Below are 25,654 nucleotides of genomic sequence, written 5' to 3'. Positions count from 1 at the left end.
ACTCATCGTACAAGGTTCGATTCTGACCTCGGGTTACTGGCTGAGCTTAAAATCGGCATTCAGGACAGTTAGCCTACTAGTCACCTAGGAACCTATAATGAATATAAAACATGGCTAAGGCACTGCCAAAAAATTTATATATATGTATCAGACTGACAGAGTCCATGTGTAATATGGCAGATCCTGGTCCCTGATAAGCAAGACCATGACTTTCTCCTTACTCGACCTGGTGAGAGGGATGTCAACATGTAACACAATGGAGTCTCCAATGACCAGAATGCTGGATTGTGTGGTGACTTGCCTTATGGGCTTAGAAGTATAGGCTCCATGAGATGTTGCTATATGTGTTGATGTGGGTGTTGTTTTGAAAGAGTGCATTTGGAACTGCTGAGGGTGTTTGTTATGCGTACTTCTTCTAGAACATTTTTGGGGATCAAGAAGGTTACATTTAAGTGCCTCAGCATATGTGAGTCTATGTGTCTGCTTTGAATTGCATGTGATGGGAACACTGTGTGTACTACTGACAACCTGACTGACATTAGCAGTGTTTTTATGTGAGAGCTTTGCCACTAGTGACATTGTATAAATGCATCTACCACATACCATACCAGTTTGTTTGCGAATTAACTGGCTGTTAGTAAACATGAGGCAATTTCTACATTACCTCAAGATACCCATATCTACCAAGCTGGTAAAAGAGATAGTGGGGAAAGTTCATATCCACGGCAACACATCCTTTTTTACTGATTAGACAGTTGGAGTGAAAATATATAGTAATGTTAGGAGTATCTGGTTTGCAACTCTGGGGGCAGTGCTTGTCACTGCAAACTAGTTGTCCTGTGTGCAACTAGGCATTGGTGGAATTTCAAGGGTGCTTTTACAGGAAAAATGTCAACTCAAGGTGTCTTTGGCTATAAAGAGCACTGCCACACACCTGAGGGAAACTAATTAAGTACAGCCTGATGATTTATGGATGAAGTACTTAGGCAGATATTCAGAAGTTAGAAGCAAACCAAGTAGTACTTGCTGAAAAGAAAGAATTAGCTTGTCAAGAATGAGGAAAAGATGGGAGTCACCTGAATAGCTACTGCCTAATTACGACTAGTGTTGATCTCACCACAGCTTCACTCTGCTGGGATACAATGCTCTTTTGTTTCTTCTCTCACCAGAGGCAAAACAGCAGCACCAATCCCAAGATGTGAAGCAGACCACAGCCTGTTTGGCAATCCAGTCTTATTCCAAATGATACAAGGGTCTGTAGGCTTGTTGTAGCCTTTTCCTGGTACATGCCTTAAACAGCAACCAGACCAATCAGGAAGATGAAGTACAGACACTCACTGTCCAATCAGAAATATGCAGGAATCTATGCATTCTGCTGTTTTTCTCATCAGAAGCAAAATATACACACAAATTCCATGCTGGCATCTATGAAGCCATTATTAGGCTTTCCGGTGATCAGTAGTCCCCAGGAAATAATGTCCCTATGCCCCTTATCTCCAAAAGAGCTAGCAAGTATGATGGTGCACGGCATGCGGAAACTAGTAAACAAAAAATAAATCGGTCTGAAATAAGGGAAGGAATAAACATTGTTTGCCTCCGCGTGCTGACTTTTTCTTTTTTGTTTCCTATGCTCCTTATCTCACAAAAACAGAAACATTAATCCCAAGATGACTACTGAGAGGCAGAATGCAGGCTCACCCAATAACTGTTGGTCTTGGAGTAGATGCTGCAGATTTTAAAGATAAGATAGAAGAAAAGTACAGTTGTGTACACTTACCATAAATGTAGATGTTTGAGTGTATTCACTGTTGCAGTCATTACATTTGGGTAATCTGCTGGCAGGTTGCCCTCAGTCGGCCTGAATAACTAAGTCTTGGGTCCTGCGTCAGTTGCTGTCTCCTCTTCCGTGACGTCAGGTCGTCAGGGGTATAAAACATGCAGCCAATGCCATTTTATTCAGTTTTTCTTGCCTGAGATGTCAGGTGCCCCCCAAATGGGGAGCAAATATATATATATATATATATATATATATATATATATATATATATATATATACACATATATAAATATAAATAAACAGTAAATATATAAATGCACTTTTAGAAACATAAACTTTACCTTCAACTAAAAGCAAATACACCACAAAGGCTTTTGAGTATAGTGAAGGAAAGAAAAGGTGTAGAAAGGGGGCTGGCGGGTGGGTAACCTGGACTGCAACAGTGAATACACTTGAACATCTACATTTATAGTAAGTGTACACAACTGTAATATGTTCTTCGTGTTTCACTGCTGCATTCATTACATTTGGGTAGAATCCCAAGGCTATGGATGGGAGGATGGAACTAAAAAGCATTAGGAGCGGCTATAAGGCCCTGCAGAACTGCAGTGGCAAAGCCTGCCCTGGATTTGGAGAAGAGAGGCAAGTGATAATGCTTTGTGAAGGTATGAATAGAGCTCCAAGTAGAAGCTTCTAGGATGTCTTTGGTTGGAACCCCTCTGAGAAAAGCTGCTGAAGTAGAGGCAGCCCTGGTGGAATGTGACCTGATCCCCTTGGGCACAGGTTTACCATGGTGCAAGCAGCAGAAACAAATGCAGTGGCTTATCCACTTAGAAATAGTCTGCTTTGATATAGCCTTCCCCTCTGACCCTGCAGCAAATGCTACCAGTAGTTGCTCAGACTTTCGTAGACATTTGGTCCTGTTTAAGTACAATCTTAGTTGTCTGTGTATGTCCAATGAATGCAGAATCCGCTCCCCCTTGTTCTGCGGATTTGGGTAAAATGTTGGCAGGTGAATGGTCTGGTTAAGAGCCACACTGGATACCACCTTAGGCATAAAAGAAGGATTGGTCCTGAGGGACACCCTGTCTGGGTAAAATATAATAAAAGGCTCCACTGCCATGAAAGCCTGTAGTTCTAAAACCCTCCTTGCTGAAGTGACGACTGCCAAGAGAAAAGCTGTTTTCCAAGATAGAAATTTTATACCCGCAGTAGCTGCTGGTTCAAACGGAGGTAGGGTGAGTTTTTCCAGCACAAAATTGAGGTCCCATGCAGGAGTTGGCGATCTTCTGGCAGGCCTTAAATTTTTAGCCCCTCTAAGATACTGTTTAAGCAGAGGATGAGAAAAGAGGGGAGGCTCTGTGTTGTAATGAGCTGAGATGGCAGAGGCATGGATTTTTATTGAAGAAAAAGATAGGCCACTGTCCAGCATCTCAGTCAAATATAGTAAAATTTGTGGAATATTGGGCTTTGCTGTGTCTGTTCCTTGTGCTTGGTTCCAAGCACAGAATCTCTTCCATTTATCAGCATAAGATTTTCTAGTACTAGGCCTTCTGGCTTCCAAAATGACATCCATCACAGATTTACTGAGAGGTGTTGTTTGAATAATTAATTGATCAGCCATGCTGCAAGATTCAGAGTTTGGAGCTGAGTGTGCAGAATTTGATTGTTCTGCTGAGACAGTAGATGAGGTATTTGAGGCAAGTACCATGGAGGAAGTTGAGACATATTCCTTAGAAGTAGGTACCAGTGCTGGCGAGGCCAGTCCGGAGCAACTAGGATCATTTTTGTTTTTTCCTGTCTGACACTTAGTAAGACCTTGGAGAGTAGAGGCAGAGGGAGAAAGGCATAGACTGATAGTTTTTTCCAGCTGAAGGGTAGGGCATCCACTTTCCATGCTTTTATGTGATGAGTTCTTGTGCAGAATTTGTCCAACTGATAATTTTGGGGAAAGGCAAATAGATCTATGTCTGGGCTCCCCCATTTCTGTGTTAAAATGCTGAAGATTTGTGGATCCAGTTTCCATTCGTGTGGGTCCATAAGATTTCTGCTTAGGTCATCTGCCAGAGTATTTTGTTTTACTGGCAGGAATTGATCTTGAAGATGTATTTGTTAAGTCAAGGCTGTGTTCCACAAGGCCATGGTTAGTCTGCAATGGGGATAGGAATGTGTATCCCCCCTGCTTGTTTATGTACCACATAACTGTGGTGGTGTCCGTCTTTATCAGTAGTTGCCCTGGGTGAAGTAAGTCCTTGAAGGCTGTCAAAGCATTCTGAACAGCTAGCATCTCTTTCTGGTTGATATGCAGATGCATTTGGTTTGGGCTCCATTTGCCCTGAATGCATCTCCCCGCCAGTTGGGCCCTCCAAGCATAGTCTGATGCGTCTGTAGTTAGGGTTTGGGTGGCAGGGGGTAGAGTGAAAGACAGTCCCTTGTTTTGGTAACATGTCTCTGCCCACCAAAGAAACTCCTGTTGTAGGCAGGGAATTTGTTTCCAAACTGTGACAATGCTGACTCCATAAACTTTTTAGATAGCATTGAAGTTTCCTCATATGCAGTCTCGCATATGGAATTAATAGAATGCAGGATGCCATGAACCCCAAAGCCTGCAGAATTTGTCTTGCAGATAACTGGGTTTTTGTTGCCATTTGTTTGAAGTATGTTGTCAGTTGCCTTTGTCTGTTGTAAGGTAAGCCATCTGGGAAGTTGTATTCAAGCTTGCACCCAGGAATGTAATTATTTGAGAGGGTACCAGTTGTGATTTCTTTTCATTTATGGTGTATCCTAGGCATGCTAGAAGCCTTTTTACAAACGCCAGATGTTGAAGAATAGTGTCCTTGTCTTCTGCTTGAATGAGACAGTCATCCAGATAAGGATAAATCTGAATGCTTCTTTGTCTGCAGAATTTAATTACTGGTGCCAGGCACTTTGTAAAGACCCTGGGCACAGTAGATAAGCCAAAGGGCAGTGCAGAGAATTGGTAATGCAAAAAACCTGCCTTGAAGTGGAGGTATCGATTCCCTTATTGGGATATGCATGTATGCCTCTTTTAAGTCTAGAGTTACTAACCAAGCATTCCTGCCTAGCATAGGCAATAGCTGTTGTAAAGTCAGCATTTTGAAATGTCCAGGAACATGTTCAAAACTGGTAAGTCCAGAATTGGACGTCATGAATTGTCTTTTCTGGGTACCATGAAAAGTCTTGAATAAAAACCTTGTCCTTTTTCCTTTTCTGGTACCGGTTTAATAACCCCCATATCCATGAGGGACATAACTTGTTTCTGGGCCTCTGCCCACTGGTTTTGTGGCAGATCTGGCTATCCGTTTGGAATTGGCAAAGTATGGAAATTAAATCTGTACCCCTGGGATACTATGCTTAATACCCACTTGTCCTGGGTAATTAACTGCCAATTTTGAGCATGAAGTGCTAGTTTTCCCCCCAAGGGGGCTGCCAAAAGATAAGTGCTTGGAGATGGTAGAGGAAAGTCATTGAGACTGCTTACTGTAGGGTTGTGCTTGGTTTCCTCCAGATTTGGAGGTGGAGGCACCCCATTGCTTTGATCTGTAAGAACCCTGTGATTGGTATCTGGAGCCTTTTGAGCGCCTGGATTTGCCTTGAGTGGCTCTGTTGGACACAGGAAAGGACCAATTTTTAGTAGGTGGCTGCACTTGCAAGAATTCTTTTACAGTTTGCATAGATTTAGCTTTGCCTTCCATTTTCTTTAAAATCTCTTCTGCCTTATTACCAAACAAAGTATAATACTGCAAGGGGTCATCCAAAAATTTAGCTTTAACATGATCAGGCAGACTTTGCTCCTTGAACCAGGCATGCCTTCTAATCACAGATCCAGTAATGGCGGCCCTGCAAGAGGCCTCCAAGGAATCAAAACCACATTGCAAAGCATGCTTTCCAACCTGTTCTGCTGAATGCAATAATTCCTGTAACTCTTTATTTTCCACACAATCAGAAATCAACATCATTTTCTGTTTCAGTAAGCCCATAACATGCTGTTGATATTTAAGCATATGAAACTGGCAGTTTAAGGCCCTGATTGCCAAGGTTGCAGACATATAAACCTTCTTTCCCCATCTATCCAGTGCCCTGGAATCTCTATCAGAGGGGGTAGGATTTTTGGCTGTAGAGGCCTTCACACCCTTGGGACCCTGGATAAATAGTCTCAAGATCAGCTGCAGGATTTTTGAATTGAAATTTGTGGGAGTCAGGAACCCTGTAATATCTGTCTGGCTTACTAGGAGCCAGAGGCAGGGAATCAGGAGCCATGCTTGATTCCGAAAACACATCATCAACAATGTCTAATACTGTTTTGGGGTATTGCCAAAGGCCTATGCTGAAGAAGAAGAAGGAAATCCCTAAGCCTCTTTTTTGATTCAGAGATATCCTGACTCTCCCAGTGAAAATGTTCCCTTAAAGTATGCAAAGTCTCTCCAAAAGAGTAATCCTCGGGAGGAGATGCAGATGGAATGGATTCCTCTGCATCAGAATCCTCATAGGGTGGAATAGAAAATTCCTGATCAGAAGAAGAATCAGAAGAAATGGAAACCTGATCTGAAGATTCATAATCAGTGCCTTGCCTAGGCCTCTTAGCAGGGGGAGGGGGTTGGGAACCCCTGATCAAGGTAATTAAATCCTCAGCCATTTTGATCATCTGTTTTTTAGGCATAGGGACCTGAGCACGTGGCTCTTGCGTCGGTTTTTTAGACATAGAAGATGTGTTTGACCTTGTTTTTGAAGCTGGCGTCGGTTTAATATAAAAATGTTGAGGCCTTTAAACACCCTCAGAAGCCGGTGCCTGCTCAGCGGCTCCGGACCTATCCAAGGGAGAGACATCCATGGGTTCAATACTCTGAGAATCTCGCAGCTTACCGGACTCCGAATGGGTCTCGGTAGAGGCCTGCGACTCAAAAGTAGTGGGTATCAGGGGCTGCGAAAGCACCTCACTGAGTACCGGCGAACCAGCGACTGGCTTTGGAGAAGCCTTGTTGTCGGCTTTGGACTTCAACGGTCTGTCTCTGTCTTTTTCTTTGTGTTTTTTGTGAACTCCAGTAGTCGGATTGCTAACCGACAACATTTCAGGGTAATTAAATCTTGATCCAAAATATTTAGAAGCAAAAATATACCAACGCTTAATAGTGCGTTTGTTAAATCTAGCACAAAACCGACAGCAAGGCACGTTATGATCTGGGCCTAGGCAAGGAATACAGTACAAATGAAAATCCTTATGAGGTATTTGCTTCCCACAAGTAATGCAATTATTAACTTTTACTGACATCAGTAAGGAGCAAAAAAAGTTTACCCAGTGGGGTACTTAGCTTTAGTTTGAAGACTTTGGTTCTGAAATTCGAATGCGAAAATTTCAGGAGTCGGCCGACCGCTTCTGCTTCGGGCACCACACGGCAAGAAAGACAGGATAAAATGGCTATTTTGACTTGTTTTTTAATCCTTTTTTTACCAAAAAGGTAAATTTTACCAAAAAGGTAAATTTTTAAGCTTTATTAAACAAAAAAGTTTGTGGCTATTTTTTTGACTTTTTTTTTTTTCCCCCAGCCATTTTTACCAAAAAGATAAGTTTTTAAGGTTGGCTGCATGTTTTATACCCCGACGACCTGACGTCATGGAAGAGGAGACAATAAACGATGCAGGACCCAAGCCTTTGTTATTCTGGCCGACTGAGGGCAACCTGCCAGCAGATTACCCAAATGTAATGATTGCAACAGTGAAACACGAAGAACACTGGGTTAATATCCTAACAGCTTCAATGTGCACTAAACAGTTAGATATGACAAAGGGTGTAATTTAAGCTTTAACTAACTAAGTGGAGAGCCACTAATTTTAAAAGACCAAGACAGACTGGAAGGGGGTGGGCACTTTGTATTCTGGTTCTATGGAATACAGTGGGATGGCCAATACATTTAAATAGTATGAGAAAAGAAGGTCATACATCTCCATACTGTACTACTATGTAGAACATAGGACAGGGGAGAACTCTACTGGAGGTCATGCTATTACTTTTTCATGGAATGCTGCTTAAGATTCCATTTTTCAAATATGCTGTAATGTATCCTGTTATGATGATGTTTTGTTAGGATAGTGTCATTTATCTAACTTGGTTATTACTTTATGAAAAGACAGCTATAAATTTAATACAAAAATGTTATTTCAAACCAAAGGTGCTTTGTGAGCAACTGTTTCAAATATCAAGGGTGAATGTATAGGAAGCGCCTGGTCTCCTTTCAGTGGACAGTGGATCATGTGTGCTTTTTTCCACTTTGTATTCACCACCACTGCTAGCAACTCAATTCTGTTTTTTCTTATTCACTGCTTGGTTAGAAAGGGTGCTCATTTTAAAACTATTAATTAAGATGTTATGCGTTTTACTATGGGAATGACCATGGAAAAACATGTAAGACTGTATTTTGACCTTATGTTGTTAAAGAATATTCTTACTTAATAAAACTAGATGACTTTTAAGGGCTCTTAGTGCTAGAAATAATGTTGCTGATACTAACAAAAGATGAAGGGATTAAAATTGCTTAGTCTTGAAATGATGTATTGCCTTATCACTGACAATGACATATGTGTGGAGAATGCATTATTAACACTCTAGGTTAATTACTATGAGCTCAGAGTTAAAAATCAGTTGTATGTAATGCATGAATAATCTGACTCCAACAATTTGTCTCATCGTAGTATAGTGTTTTTTTTTTTGTAGTATCACTTGGGTTGTGAGGTTAGGACAGCATCTCAGCATGATCGCTGTCTGTGGATAATATGGCAGTTTAATGCCTGTAAGATGTGAATAAGAGGTTTTTGTTTGTAGGGCATCACCGCCCTACAATGATCAGCAGCTTCCTGTAGTACAGCTTTTGAAGTTAACACCTGAAGAGTTATACATGTGATGTAATTGTTTACTTAAAGAATTTTGCTAGGAATATTTTAAACAGCTATTTCTTTCATAGGAAAATAGTTATATGAGGAGTAAATTGGTCCATTACAAGGAAAATGCTTATAGTCTTTAAAATGGTCATATGCACTGACCAAGAATGTAAGTTTTTGTGTTGTACTGACAAAGAATGTCAGTTTTTGTGTTGTAATTAATATGTTTTTACTGGTAATATTTATTGGTAGGCTTTATTAGCACACATTTGTGAAGAATTGTCATCAATATATGATGAACTGTGAGTATTACTGAATCTATGAAGATTATATATGCTATACCTTAAACTTAAAATAAACTATTCAAGAAGCAACCATCCCACCATGTATTATCATGATTTGTATGTGGCACAGGGAGCGCTATAATTACTCTCCAACATGAGAAAAAAAGATAAACCTTTTTTGCACTACTGTAGCATGGGACCCCTCTATAGCAGCACTTTCAGAGGTGTGTAACAATTGTTACACACCCCCTATGCACTATGGCGGTCGGGCATAAGGGAAGGGACATTCCTTCGATCTCTGAATATCCTTCTTCCTATGTCCACAGAAGTTTACAGATGCTAATCTACAAGTGAATTCAATAAACTAGTGAAGTATTTAAAAACTATCCATGACTTTTTCCATACTTTCTGTCTATGCGACAGCACTTGCTTAGTGCCAGTAAAACACATATTGTTTTTTCTTTTGTAACTAATAGTACATGGAGCAGTTAAGACTCAGTGCACTACAGAGTTATGATCGTGTCTCAATGGTCCCTTTTCTATGTGTTCTTGACTGTTCTTGACATGGATCCCAAGATTAACCTCTCGAGTTTCGCTCTTAAGATGAACTTCTTAGCATACAATTCTCGAACATATAATAATGTATATATGATCAAAAATCCAGTCGTAGCTCTCTACACGGTCAACAGATGCAGCAATCAAAGGTTAGTAACTGCTGTGTTAGAGTTTGTTGGTGAGTAAAACTGAAATGTAGAAGTTTGTACAGCTAAAAGTTTATTTTGATTTTCAAAAGATGTTATTATAGATAATTTAAAAATGTGTCACAATATTACTATCCATGTGTCTTTTAAGACTGAACCATAACTTTCACTTAATCTTCTACTTGAACAGAAAATTCTAAATCCAATCATCTGTGAAATTTTTTGTTTGCTAAATATCCTCTGATTTTTATTTTCTTTATGTCATAACCACAGAGATCTGTGCCTTTTCTTAATAGCCCAACCACTACAGACTTCCAGCACAGAGCTTTAACTAGCACTGTCTGCCAGGACAAACTGTGTATAATGACACCATTAGTCCTATCAGATACAGTGGCGATTTTGGACACATATACAGTCTGCTGTCCTAGGATAACTGATGCTGTGGTATACATTAAATTTAAATGACAAAATTCAAAAAGAACCATACCATTCACCCAATGTACTTCTATTCCACAGCATTATGAAGGGAAAGCTAACCATTGTGTGATTTACCTCAGCATCCAAGGAAGTCTGCACTGATATAACGAAATGCTTGCCGTGGATGAAAACGTCTTTCCCCACCTCACAGCTGGGCATTGCTGTGCTCTTAGTACAGCCAAGCCACCACAAACATTTACCAGGAATGATCTTTGGAAATGAAAGCAGATTCCCACTGCAGAAGGTAGTAGACTGTATTAAAACTCACTGTAGCACACTTACTTTATCCAGGATAATATCAGTGAGTCACTATACAAGTAGTATTACCAAGTATTAGAATTATGTCCAAATAATATTAGCCTGTCACTACACAGGTAGTATTACCAAGTATTAGAATTAAGTCCAAATTTCATAATGTTCTAGTGTAGCTGAGAGCAGTGGGAGGAGTCTAGTGCAGTCTGGCCAGCTCTAATCATATACAATAAAACAAGCTGTTTGTTTCAAAATTAGCTATGCCAGCAACAATAGATGTGACAGCCCTCTGTGTGTGTGTGTGTGTGTGTGTGTGTGTGTGTGTGTATATATATATATATATATATATATATATATTTAAATGAAATAACAGATGGCAGTGGGACTGCTAGGCTGAATTAACCCCAAGTTTATGTAATGCCCACAGACGTAGTTTCATGCTGGAATTGCTAAAAAGAAAAACAAAGGAGAGTAAAATGCAAAATGGTACCCGCTATTATTAGCATATGCTACTGCTGCCATCAACAATTTTTCTATAACAAGAGATGCATATTCTACTTAGCAAGTATAAAGAGTATAGTTTTAGGAGAAAAAGATGCAGAAAAGGATAAAGACAAATGAAAAAGCAAAATAAGAAAAAAAACATACAAATGCTTACATTTTGCAGACTAAGCTGCAGTTGTTGCTTGTATGGTAAGAAGTCCTGAGTCAGCTCAAAGGAAAGGTTGTTAAACGTAAACAGGCTATGAAGGAATGCCAGGACCTGTACAGAAGAAACAAATAAAATTAAATCAGCAAACGGTATTAAGTTGTTATCCTACTGTGAAAGAAAGAAGACTTTGTATTTTATCTGTCCTCTGCTCCTTGATACTGCCAGTGCCAGCATATACAGCAGCAACTAAGCATTCACACCAATCAAACTTCATTTAGTCTTCTTAGGAAACCTACATTCCTACATTAATTATAATGCATGCAATTTTAAAACTTAAAACTGTTCTTGTTTGCTGGCCAAACAAAAACTGTGCTTTTTTAATTTATTTGCTAATGAAATAAAAGCTAAGTTAGTAGACACAAATATCTCTTTGAAGTGGCAATATGGAAACACTAATCTGATAAAAAGAAGACGCTACCCTGGAAAAATGCAGATATTTGCATATAACCATATCTTGGTATTATCTGTATTACTAATGCATCATAATCATTCTATTTCTTATTACATTTTAATTTCTTATACCTCAAATGGCCATCACTGGGTCTACCATACTACCGTAATTTTTCAGTCTTTCTGTCCTCTTTCCAAAATGAAGTTTGTGTTTTTATAATATAACATCCCAGACATTTAAATTATGTTGTCCATTTAGTCACAGTAATACTGTTTTTTTAATTGTCAATGAAAACAGTCAGTACTTTTTCAACCAAATTCCTCTGTGCTTAGTGTAAGCTGTTAAAAAACATGTCCACTTACAACATATTCTACACAAATAATACCCATTTGTTAATCATGTGGACACACTGTGCATACAGTCCCTTTTCATGGGTGACACAGGAGCAATGCCTTGTTAAGTGAGTTGCTCAAAGTCACATAGTAAGTAAATGAGGGCTGAGGGAATCTAACCCTATACTACAGGAGCTACAGCTCACAGTTATAACCCTTTGCACCAAAAGAGATGAAAAACAGTACATTGTTAGGTGTTCAACACAGCTATATCTCTCGGCACCAAAAGAGATGAAAAGAAAAACAGTATACTGTTAGGTATTCACAGCTGCTGTCCTCCACATACTCTTGCTACAGGTAAAAGTTGTCAGCTCTGCTCATTCACTGGTGATGTCACTTCAGAAAGCTAGTAAAGCAAATGACAGTTGTCTATTATTTCTGATACAGTGGTTAGTTGTGTAGCTGATCTGAGGTAAAACTTCAGTGGCCAAAAATGACAGCATTTGCCAGTCTGTTGATATAATGCTGGCAGTGTAATTCATCCATGTTCTTCATGTAAGACTTCTTAGACGAGAAATGACTTGTAAAACAGCTATACTTTTTCTGTTTATAGTACTCTGCTGACCTCATCAAGACATACTTTCTAGATGCAAAATTGTGGGCATTGACCAACAGTGAAACCTAGAGAATCTGTCTAGCCTGTGTGATGCAAGCATACCACAGTTTTGCCCTTATACTTTTTGGTCTGTTCCTCATAAAATTTCTGGTTATCTGGCAAATCACTAAGGTTTAAAGTCACTAAATAATGACATAAACTGAGGTTTAGATTTTGAGCCAGATTCAATAACACCTACACTAAGTGTACACGATCTGTATTGAAGAACATCCCCTACCACATATTTTTCACTTTCTAGTCACTCAGAAAGATTACACTAAATACACATGTAGTCTATACTTTGTGGTAACCTTTATGAATCCCCCTCAGTATTTAATGTTGTAAAAAAATCAGTAGGAAAACTAAAATTAGGAAGAAGAAAGTGCGAGTTATGCTTGTGTTGTCTGTTCACTAAGAACGGTGTACACATAGTGAAGGTGTTAAAGAATCCCATGGTTTATATCTTTCAGAAAATATATGCTAATGCAAAACCTGTAATTCTAGAAAATTTCTAAGTTTATAGGAAAATATTTAAAATGTGACTATTTTTGGGTCTTTGCCCCCTATTATTTTATGCTTCGTCCAGATTTCTTGCACCAAGAGCTTGACAGGTATGGATGCAAGTTGTCTCAAATTATTTTCTGAATAAATGTGAGAGAAGAATGTGGAAAATAGTGGAATTTCCTTGATCAGTAGCACTGAAACAGATGACAGTCAATCAATCAATAAATAAACAAAAAGTGCAGAATGGTTTTGGGATACTTAACAACATATAGGGGTTAAGATAAAAGAAAAAAGAACTCTGGGAAAAGGTTAACCAGGGGAACAGAGAATTTAAATGTAGACGGAATTTAATTTGGAACTCTAGAATGAAGCTCATTAACACTGTATTGCTACAGTACTCTGTGCTACACTGCCAGGCAAGTCTACATAAGTATTAACAATAAATATAATGTGATATGTGTAGTCAGCAGAAGTGAAAAAAATGCCATTTTAAATGTCACAGCACCATTGCTTTACACATAAGAATTCATGTTTTAATCACATTCTTAAAAAAATTATCTAAAGTTCATACACAAATTTGTTCAGCTACTCATTCTTTTACATGCGTTATTACATTCTAACAAATAGATTTTGCATGTGTACTCTGACAGAGGTACGCATACATTAATAGAAAACAAAACAAACCATACTGATTCATTGCTTTCGTGCATTATACGTGTTTGCTTTTTAACAATTATTTTTTCACTTCAAAATTATAAAACCTCACTCCTCCTCCTGCTGAACATCATTCTGCATGCATTGCTCCCATGCATTCCATTTATTTCTATGTAATTTGCTCCTTCCCTTTTGTAAAGATTCGGTCTCCAGTTCTTTCCTCTCCTTTACAATATTCAGTACTTCAGTTACAGTTGGTTTAGAGTTTGATTTCCATTTTCTAGTAATTACTTTTTGGCAGTCAGTCGCATTAAACCTAGTAATGCTTTACAATGTCTAAGCAATTCAGATCTTAAGTGACAACTCAAAAAAGTATCATTTCCTCAGTTAAAACCATTTGTTCCCCCAACATTTCTGACAAGGTCATCTACAGAGAGTTTTTAAAAGCTTCCACCTCATTATACTCCCTAAACATGTTCCCAATTACCTCTGTCTTCCCATCACACCTCCAGCATATGCTGTCTACCTAGATAAAAAAAATGTTAGCGTCTGCATGGGGTATAGAAGTACCTATGCAAATACTTCCAACAAAAACCCTATACCTCCTGGACTTTGTTGCAAACTTGGAAGTCAGACATATATCCTCCCATTGTTGCTTTGTAAATTGCTTTTCCAGTTTTTCTTCCCAATCTTTTCTAACCTCTGCCTGATTCTTATATCTAGCATGCAATATTTTATATGCCCTACTAATAACCCCTTTTAAACAGCAGCTTGTGAACTAGACTCAAGTAAAAACTCTACCAGAGCATGTCTTTCACTTAGGACTCCCTTATCCCTCTTTCTCTCTGTCTATACGCCATACTCCGATATCAGTCCCTGGTAGTGAAGGCAGTCTCTAACCTAAGGTTCAGACTTATGCTTGGCCTCATCCCACTCTACTACCTTTCTCTCTCTAGTTATCTGCTTCTAGTACCTAGGTTATTTTGCTAATTTTCTTCAGTAAATTCCATCTAGTTATTATGTTTTTAGTTGTTATCAAGAAACTTTACCATATAATTTTTTAAAATCCATCTCTATGATCAGCATTCAACTTCAGCCCTTATCTTCTTCCCACAAGCTCCTCAGGCCTTCAGCAATTTCAATGCCCAGCTTACACTCTACTGTATCATCTCTATGACTGCCAGTGCCCTTTCTCAATTCTTTGTTCTCTCTCTCTTTGAACCCGGCTGACCAGGTACACAGGTCTTGCCTCTGTTCCCAAGATATTTTCACTACTCCTAAAGGGAAAACTCCTCTTTTCTACTGCCATCTTTCCATACACCGAAGACACTTTTCCACAACTTCTACACTTCTTCATACTCCCAACATAAGTGCAGATTGTTTGCGTCTTCCTCGCCATACCTTCAGCATGCCACTTCCTTCCCTGCTCTTCCTTCTATAACTTAACTAGTTTTCTAACAAAAATATATAAAATTTAAGAGAGTAGAATGATAATATAACATCAGTAAAAAGTATAAATTGTAAAGCATACGATATATTTAATAACACACTATTAATTCTATATTAATCAGAAGAGGAAAAAGGTAAGCTACTAATAGAAATAGAGAACATTACTTATGTATGTTTTGGCTACATTAAAAACTACAAATTAAAAATTCAGAATGCTAGAACTGCCTTCCTCAATAAGTTGTCCCAAATAGGTCAATATTTATCTTTTTTGAATGCAGCTTTTCTACAGATATTTCTTTTTCAGAGGAAGAAGAAGAAAGTTTAAGGGATTCTCAAAAAGGATCAATTTCTTCCACCTTTAGTTATGTTTTTCCAGAGGCTGCAAAAGAACACTATAATGGTTTATGTGACATGTCCACACGTGCACGAATAGGGTTATAAAACCTACCAAAATGTTTGAATTTTCAAAGTTATCAGACCACAGTGCTCGTGTGAATCTTCAGAAATATTGCCAAAACATAAATAAACTGATGTGTCAGACAGAGGTCACTGTACACTAAGCTGGAATGAAGAGGTTACAGAAGAAGAGCAATGTTCAGCATTCATCCCAACAAAGTAGTGAGTACTACTGAGTACTAACATTACAGCTGTAGGAAATAGGCACAGGGTTCACAGGGCATGCATAAGGGTAGTACTCTGTGTTCTACTATAACAAACAGCAGAAAGAGGAGCTTGGATATGCTGGGTACCTTCTTTTACACACTTAGAGGGTACACTGAAGGGCTACATTTTGTACCTCAGTGTCTAGTTGCATACAATGCACTTCAGGAAGGGGTGGATGCTACAATGGCATTATTACGGTGCCTAGCAGAACAGCAGTAATTGTCATGTACTAGTACAGGGCACAATCAAAGCACTTTAGGAGGGGGTTATTAAATCCGGTTACTGTAGATGTAGTACTATGCACAACAGTAGAGCATTCCAGCATTCAATGGACAGACTGGCTATTATACTTAAGCAGCACAGTATACCATCACTGTATGCCTAATTGTAATAGTGTGCAAGACGTTCCTTGGGGGGAGATGAACACTACTGGCAAGGTACACTAGACAGCAACAATGTATAATCCATATCACAACAGCAGAGAAAGTGTCTGAGGGGCTTAAAACCCATTGATAGTACTGTGCACCGAACAGCAGCACTGTGTATTTCACTCAAGGATGGCAAAGTGTATGCCCACTCAGCCTTGCCTGATGATGCATCTCTGCACCATGCAACAAAACAATACAGAGGTATGCAATGCGCACAATTACACCTAGACTAATTCACAAGAATGATCATTGCAATGCACAAACATACAGAAGTACACTGAACTTGTTATCCATTCCTGAGCACAGGTGGTTCATGGAATCATAAAATGTATAAGCCAAGTGAGCCATGTGGCAATTTATGCCTTACCAGTACCCAACCTTAAATCCTGCCTCCTTTTTCAAGGCATGATAGGGGAGCAGTACCTGCAGTAAATTTATGAATACTAATACAGTTGTCTAACTTCTTCATAAAGGAAGTTAATGCATCACATTGTTTGATCTGAAAAGGAGGTTTATTCCAGAGAAAGTACAGTTGTCTATACTTACCATAAATGTAGATGTTCGAGTGTATTCACTGTTGCAGCCCTGACTTGTGGGATTTACTGCCATGAAAGCCCTTGGCCAGGCCCGACTACCAGAGAAAATTCTTTCCTCCTTCTAATGCCAGGTTTTTGTGATATAAAAAAATGAGACCACAATAAATCATTTCAAAAGTATTAGTTTAAGGGTGTGCACACTTACGCAACCAGCTTATTGTAAGTTTTTTTATTTTTTATATTTTTCTCCCAAACAGATTTGTTTGTTTTTCAATTGAATTATACAGGTTATAGGTCACATTAAAGGTGGGGAAGCTTTTAAATGATTTATTGTGGTCTCATTTTTTATATCACAAAAACCTCGCACTTCAAAAGGGATGTGTACACTTTTTATATCCACTGTATACAGGGAGAAAGTCTAAGTCATGAAATTAGTTTTCTCTTGTCCCCTAACAGGTAGGAGCCTCAAGTGGGCAGTAGGGAACTGAGGAAGATGATTCCTAAAAGAAGAGAGGCCAAGGGAGGAGGGGGATCCCTTGGCTAGAAAAGAAGTTATAAGTATAATACCTAGTAGGTTAAGGGGGGGGACGAGGGAGGGAAAGAAGACCGCAACATTGAATACACTCGAACATCTACATTTATAGCAAGCGTACACAACTGTATTATGTTCTTTGTGTTTCACTGTTGGCAGTCCTGACTTGTGGGAAGATTTCCAAAGCCGAAAAGAGGGAGGAATGAGATTACGGAGAGGATGCCCTGCAGGACTGCAGTGGCATATCCTGCTCTAGACCTAGAAAAGGCTGCCAACTGGTAGTGCTTGGTGAAAATATGCACAGATGACTAGGTTGCAGCTTCCAGAATGTCCTTAATAGGGACCCCTTTCAAGAAGGCAGCAAAGTCTGCAGTAGCCCTAGTGTGACCTGACAGCCTCAGAATTTTTTTTTGCCATGATGGCTGTAACAAAATGAGGTACAGTGGGAGATTCATTTTGAGACAGTCTGTTTAGAAGTTGGTTTTCCCTCAGAGCCAGGGGCAAAGGTCACAAAAAGACGGTCAGATTTTCTTAAGGCTCTTGTTCTGTCAAGATAGCACTGGAGCTGCCTATGCACATCCAAAGAATGAAGTATTCTTTCGCCTTTGTTCTTGGGATTGAGAAAAGGTGTAGGCAGGTGAACGGCTTGACTTAGAGAAGTGTCAGTGACCACCTCGGGCATGAAAAAAGGGATAGTTCTGAGGAAAACCCTGCCTGGGTGGAAGATGAGGAATGGTTCCACAGCCATGAGAGCCTGCAGTTCAGAGACCCTCCTGGCTGAGGTGATAGCTGGCAGCAGGGCAGTTTTCCAACTCAGAAACTTCAGTGGGGCAGAGGTTACAGGTTTAAAAGAGGCAATGTCAATTTTTCCAGAACAAAGTTAAGGTCCCATGGATGGTTAGGTTGCCTTCTGGGTGGTCTGATGTGAATGACTCCCTTAAAAAAATTGCCTTAACGGGAAGGGAAAAGACACGAGGAAGAACAGGAATATGGGTCAAAATGGCAGATGCTTGAATTGTAATGGAGGAGTAAGAAAAGCTTTTATCAACTACACTAGCCAGGTAATCAAGAATGGTAGCAATCTGGGCTGAATCCAGATTGTGGTGCTGCTGCTGGCACCAGATGGAAACTCTCTTCCACTTAGTTGAGTATGACTTCCTAGTGCTAGGCCTTCTGGATTCCTTGGGAATCTCCTGAACCTGTTTGCTTAGGGTAAGCTTGTTCATGGATGTTGTGGAATTATCCAAGCTGAAAGGCTGAGCATCTGCAGGCTGGGGTGCACAATCCTTCCCTATTCCTGAGTGAGATCAACTCTCTAATGCAGCAGCCATGGACTCTGGTTAGTTAGTTTGAGAAATAGAGGATACCAGTGGTGCCTGGGCCAATCTGAGGCTATCGGTATTCCCTTGGGCCCTCCTCCCTTATCTTTAGAAACACTTGAGGTTGTAGGGAGGGAAAGCATAAATGAAGAGATGAGTCCAATGGAAGGAGAAGGTATCTGTTCTCCAGGCTGATTTCTATTTGATCTTGGAACAGAATCTTTCCTGTTGAGCTTTTTCCTCAGCGGCAAAGATGTCTATTTGTGGGACTCTCCATCTCTGGGCCATGTTGAGAAATATTTCCCGATGCAGATGCCATTCTTGGAGGTCCATCAAGTTTCTGCTGAGGTGATCTGCTAGAGTATTTTGAGCCCCTGAAAGGTACTGTGCCAGGAGGTGCAAACTTGTATCGCTATGTGGCACAAAAGCTAAGAGAGCGTGAAACCCTGCCTGTTTATGTACCACATAACTTTGATGTTGTCTGTTTTGACTAACAGGACCCCTGGTTCCCATTTTTCCTGGAAAGCTATCAGGCCTTTTTGCACTACCATAAGCTCTTTCCAGTTTATGTGCCTTTTGTTGAACTGAACATCCCACTTCCCTTGGGATTGGAGGTGTTGAAAATGCCCCCCCCCCCCCAGGCTGTCTCTGAGGCATCTGTGATGAGAGTTTGGCCCTAAGGAGCGAATCTGAATGGAAGGCTCTGATTTTGGACACAAGCCTGCACCCACCTTGGAAATTCCTCTTTGAGACAGGAAATCAGCTATATCTCAGTTGTCAGGGGCTGACAGTGTTGGCAGCACATATTTGAGTTTCCGCTGGACTTTCCTCTTGTGCAGCCTGGTCAGGGGAACCATGAGGATACAAGATGCCATGTATTCCAGTGTTCAGAGAAATTCTCTGGCTGAAAGGAATTGTTTCTGCTGGATCCTTTGAAAGTAGTGGGTCAAAAAGTAGACCTTGTCTGAGGGAAGAAATGCTTTTTGAAGTGACAAGTCCAGGAATGCCCTCAGGAAAACTATCCTGTTGGTTGGAATAGTGCTGTATTTTTGCAGATTTATTGTGAAGCCCAGGGGGTCCAGGAGGTCTTGGGTAAACTTCAGATCCTTGTTAAATGTTGATAGCTTTGTGGCCTGTATCAGGTAAACATCCAGGTAGAGGTATATTTGGATCCCTCTGGTCCTGCAACAGGCACTTGCAGGGGATAAGCACTTGGTGAAAACCCTTAGAGCAGTAGACAAGCCAAAGGGCAGTGCTGAAAAGTGATAGTGACTGGAACCTGCTCCGAAGTGAAGAAAGCTTCTGTGTGGTTCTTGAATTGGGATGTGCAGGTAGGCATTTTTTAGATCCAGAGAAACCATAAAGGCCTGTGGGGCTATCGTGGGCAGGAGTTTTTGAAAAGTCAACATTTTAAATTTTGAAACCAGGAGAAACTGATTGAGGTTGGACAGGACTAAGAAGGACGCAAGAGCCTTCTTTTCTGGGAACCAGAAATAGCCTGGAGTAGAACCCTTTGCCTTTTTGATGTTCTGGAACTGGTTCTACTGACCCCTGAGAACACAAAATCTGGATTTAAGAAAGGGCCTCCTGTTTTTTTGATTCTGAGCAATATCTGGATAGCCTGAGTATTTTAAAGGCTCTTTGAAAGTGAGTTTGTAACCATTTGAAATAATGTCCAGAACTCACTTCTCTGAATTGATGTGATTGTTTGAACTGGGACAGCCTTCTGCCTAGTCTTGTGTGTGTGTGTGTGTGTGTGGGGGAGGGGGGTAAGCAGAATGGGTGAGTCATTGTTGCTCTGACAGAAGCCTGGGACCTAGAACACCCTTGCCTGGAAGTTTCTGAGGTCCATTGCCTGGGTCTCTGCAGCTGTTGCCACTGCACTCGAGTCCTTTCCCACTGGGTATTCCTCTGTCTGCCTCTAGGTTGGGAGGGAAAGGGCCAGTGTTTAGTGGGAAAGTTCTTAGTAAACCTAGGAGGCTGAACTTGGAGGAAGTCTTTCACAGTTTGTATAGACTTAGCTTTGTCCTCCATCTTTTTAAAAATAGCCTTAGCTTTAGATCCAAAAAGAGGAATTCCTTGTCAAGGGGAGCATCACGAAGGTTGGATTTAACATGGTTATGAAGATATTGCTCCCTAAGCCATGCATGCCTTCTAATAACTGAGCCAGTGGCAGCTGCCCAGCTAAAAGCCTCCACAGCATCATAGCCACAGAGTAAGGAATGCTTTGCTGCCTGAGAACTGGAGTGGCAGAGATCCAAAAGTTCTTTACACAGGTTTTTATCATCCAGTGAAGAGACCTTTTCTTTAAGCTGATCCAGAATGGTTTGCTAATATTTAATCATGGGAAACTGAAAGTTGAGAGCCATCACAATAAGGGTGGCTGATATATACCTTTTTCCCCAAATCTGTCAAGGGCCCTGCCCTCTTTATCTGTAGGCAAAGGGTTTCTAGAGAAACTGTCTCTAGCACCTTTGGGTCCTGGGGTGACCACCTCTGCATCAACAAAAGGATTTTTGAAAAGGTATTTATGGGAGTCCTGTACCCTATAAAACATGCCTGGTCTATGAGGGGCTGGGGGAAGAGAGTCAGGATTCAAAGAGGAATCCTGGAGAACATTCTCAACTACCTCTAAAATGGGTGGGATAGCAAGAGTTGTGTGCTCTGGCAGATAGAAATGCCCTAATTCTCTTTTTTGACTGAGGGTATTCCTGTGCTTCTCACTGGAAATGTTCTGTCACAGCATTAAGGGTCTCACCAAAGGCAATATCCTCTGGGGGGAGGCAGAGGCCAGGTTCTCCTCTGAATCTGAATCCTCAAAAGAAGTGAGAGAGTCCTCCTTCAAATCCAGACCACTCTAGGTCTGAATCCTCATCAAATTCAAAAGGATCTGAAAAAGCCTCAAAAGTAGGATTCGTTTTCCTTTTACCTGGGAAGGCATTCCCGGGTGCTTGTCTAGACCTAACTTAGTCCTGTTGGTATCCCTAACAAAGGCAGCTGGCAGGCCTAGGTGAAGGCCCAGCAACAATACTTTTCTTAGGAGTCGTTTTGGCCTTGGGCCTAGGGATGTCTGACATCTTGACGTCTGTCTCTCTGGAAGAAAGATGAACCAGTGTTGGCTGAAGTCACAAAGGAACATCACTGCTCTAGATAAATTGCCTGTCCTTGGAACTCTCCCTGCTCTTTGGAAGTCAGCCAAGGCCTGCATAGCGGCCCCAGACATGACCAATGAGCAGAAAGCAAGGGCCTGTGCAGAAGTAGATGGACCGACTCCAAATGGGTCTCAACAGAGGCCTGCACCATCACCTCAGACACAGAACAGGGCTGTGAAAGCGCCTCGCCTTCTTCAACAATCTCAAGCCTAGAAGGAGAAACAGATGGAGAATAGTTGTCATCCACAGGCCTAAGCTTGGGTCTCTTTTCTTTTTCCATCTTACGCCTAGGCTGCTCAACTTCCGAACGACCGGTGGATGCCACCAGACTCTGATTAGAAAATTTAAGACTAAGGAATCTAGATAAAATCTTGGCCCTACATCAGATCATCCTAGAGTTAAAGCGGGTGCAAAAGTGGCAACTAGGGACATTGTGATCCCGGCCTAAACAGATGACACGAGAGTGGAAGTCTCTGTGTGGGCTTTGGTTACCACAGTGGAGACAATTATTTTCTTTATCTGACACATGTTTAAGGCAAAATTTATTTATTTTTTTATATAACATTTAACAAAAGATTTAACAAATTTAACAAAAGAAAGGAGATCCCCAATGGGGAACTGATCATTCTGATGACTTTCTTCTGGTGCACACTGACCGACACACTGAAACACTGCTTCAGGATCGACAGTAAGAAAAGATTGATTTCATGATGTAGGCTGGCTCCCTATATACCTAAGCATACTGAAGTTAGTTAGGGCATCCACCAGCTTTAGGAGCAGGAAAGGAGTTTTTCTGGTAGCTGGGCCGCCCAAGGGTTTTCACAGCAGGAAATCCCACAAGGGAGGACTGCAAAAGTGAAACATGAAGAAGATGGATAGTTGCTACATGACAGATTTGTCTCTCCACCATGATTTTTTTATTTGCTAAAGTTGGTTTAGATCTCTGGTTCTAGTGTTCACAGGGCTGTTTGACTTGTGGACAAATAAGAGGACTTGGAATGCCAGATCCCTAATTACCCAAAAAGCAAGGCACAGATCACCCCTAAGGAGTCTGTATGACATGGAATACAGGGACAAGGCCTCCAGCCTCTCTCGGTAGATCAGGTCCTTTAGTCCCATGATCTTTTTTGTCAGGAACCTTTGGGGTCTGTCTATAATTGCTTGATATGCAAGATACATTCCAAAGGGGGCACTGTATTCCATGATAGGCTTGATCAGTAAAGAATATAGAGGGGGTCAGAATTTCTTTGGAACTAAAGGAAATACCTTTCAAGATCAGCCATGCCAGACTGAAGTATATCCTGGCCACTGCTGCAACATGAAATTCAAAGGAGAAGAAGTTATCTAACCATGTTTGAAGGTCTCTCAAAACATCTTCATTTTGGACTGTGGTGCATTCTATGCTATAAACTGTATTGAGGGTTTGTTTGCCAAACACACTAATATTGCATTTTTAGCATTTAGACTTCACCCATTTTCAGTGCATCAACTGTTACATGTGTAAGCTCGTTCTGTAGTTTCTGCATAGCAGAAAGGGATTCAAGAATAATACCTAGTTTATAATCACTGGGAAAACTTGGTTAATCAGAGTTCCTGATTTTTTATGTGAAAATCAAGGAAATATATGCAGAACAGCAAAGGTCTCATCATGAAACCCTGTGATACCTCACTGGTTATGTTCATATTCTTTGAGATCACACCTGCCACCCTAATAGTGTAGGTTCTGTACCTCAAACAAATTTGATAGCCACCTAACTACACAGGGATCAAACTGGAGTGCATTTAGATTGCTGATGATACTAACATGTATTATAGTATCAAGTACTTTGACAAGGTCAAGGTATGTTATGTGGACAGTGTTGACCATGGTCCATGGCTTGTGTTGTGCTTTCAGAAAAATCTACCAGATTCATTACACAGGATCTTATCCTTAACAAAGCCAAAGTACTGCGAGTCAAGCCTTATAAGATTGTTTTATACCACCATGGGACTGTAATTCCCAGAGTCCAAGAGCATCCCAAATGCTATGCACCAAATCTCAAGGACAATGCCAGTGGATAAGCTCAGGTTGAACAGTTTAAGGAGCAGGTCCACCAGTGCATGTTTAGAGCTGTTCAGCAAGCAGCCTGCTGTTATCACGTGCTACAGAGAATGTATTTTTTCCTTTGGAAATTCGTTTTATCAAGTGTTCTTTTGTGAAGAGAGATTTTATGTTGTTACATATATGTGGGTTTGGTATAGTTGTCGCTAGGCTGAAGATAACACTGAATTTGTGTGCTAGCACATTTGCAATATCTACTGGATCAGAGTAGGCAGTCCCATTCTGAATAAGTTTGGAGCAATGTTGGGAGTTATTTCATAACTTCCTAATGTGGTAAGGAAGGATTAATAATTATCCTTAGCTTCCAGTGCTAGCCTACGTTCACCTGATGGTGTTTTTGAGTATACTGGATAAGCTTTTAATATTAAGCATGCTTTGTGGGTCATTAGTTTTGCTATATATTCTAATACGTTTTTTTTTCTCTTATAGTATTGCTTATTTATGGATGTGGACCACCAAGATGTTTTGCTCCTTCCTTTCCCTTTTTATTTAGTTTTGATAGAGACAGATTTATACAGTTTTCTTGGTAAACATTGAATTTGTTTGCACAGTATTAGCTGTGTCTACATTTGGAAGGGAAGCGTACAGTTATATTTGAATTTACAAACTTTATCACAGAATTGTAGGAAGTCTGTATGTTTGAAGACTTTGATTATTGTGATATTTGCCTCAGCTGTTTTAGGGATTTTGAAAGAGAAGTTTAACATTCTGTGATCAGACTTTACTGGAAAAAGGTAAACCTGTGGGATGGTACACATTGCTACCACATTTGTTAAGAACCAGGAGAACAATATATTTTGATTTCTAGAGGGCTCTTTCAACTATTTGATCCATGGGATTCTTGCTGAAGAAATTGAGGATTTTTTGTGCATATTCTATATTTTAAGTATAAATCTCCTAGTGTACACAAGGGTAGTTAAAGTCTCCTAGAATGATAAAGATTTTCTGTACATGAAGTCCATCAAGTATATTTAAAAAATGGACGTTGTTTTTTTTTGGGGGGGGGTCAATGAAGAAGACCTGTATCATAACATGATGTGACGGTTTTACTTAGGCTAAGTTGAATCTCAATAAGCTCAGTTTGTGAGTCTCTGGGAATCCTATCTTGAGGTGATATGATCTCCAGCAAATATGGATACTCCATCAAAGCTCCCATCAGGTCTGAAGGTATGGTAAGAACAGACTCCTGATAGAGAAGGCATGGTTTCTGCACTCTTAAACCAGGTTTCAGTAATAATACAGAGATGCATGTGCTCCAAATGCAGGAGAGTTCCAAGGACAGGCAATTTGTTATCTAGATGTCTAGCACTGAACAGTGACATAGTGATATTTTCTGGTGCTTTGTTCATTATATATATATATATATATATATATATATATATATATATATTTTTTTTAGGCTGAAAGATCTATCAGCTGGAATCTGCCTAAATCTAAAAAGGCACAATGGGAACAACAAAGGTTTTAGCCAGTATGCTGAAGCCTTAGGATGACATGTTTGCCATCTTTACCAGAGCAAGTAGGGTTGTGCAGCAGTTCATCCCAGGCTGACATAAAATGAATGTCACTAGTTACTGAGTAAATTGTTAAAATTGATCATCTTATCCTTGTACCTCAGCATAACTCTTGTTGAAGGTAGGATTTGATTCATTGCTGGAGTCTTTTCTGCAATTGTGAGATGCATGGAGAGCTCAGCAGTGTCTCTTTTAATTTCCCATAGGATTTTGTGAGCCAGGTCATTTACACTGACATGGACCACCAACATTTCTTTCAAATTGATTCATCTAAAGGGTCTGAAGGGCCCTTGAGACACTGGAAATGTCAGCACTGGAAAAATAACT

General features: G+C 40.2%; 1 protein-coding gene across 3 annotated transcripts in view; it reads right to left on the bottom strand.

The window, feature by feature from the left end:
• Nucleotides 1-25,654, bottom strand: part of OPHN1 (oligophrenin 1) — a 2,670,560-nt gene that overhangs the window by 1,046,356 nt on the left and 1,598,550 nt on the right. For all 3 annotated transcript variants that reach the window (XM_044057106.1, XM_044057104.1, XM_044057105.1), the window contains exon 7: nt 11,044-11,148. In XM_044057106.1, coding sequence (XP_043913041.1) covers nt 11,044-11,148 — 105 coding nt within the window. The remainder of the gene's footprint in view (nt 1-11,043; nt 11,149-25,654) is intronic.

This window comes from Protopterus annectens, chromosome 15.part0 (assembly GCF_019279795.1).
Source record: "Protopterus annectens isolate FY-2018-M chromosome 15.part0, PAN1.0, whole genome shotgun sequence".
In the NCBI taxonomy this organism is placed as follows: domain Eukaryota; kingdom Metazoa; phylum Chordata; order Ceratodontiformes; family Protopteridae; genus Protopterus; species Protopterus annectens.
This window is presented reverse-complemented; position numbering and strand designations above follow the sequence as displayed.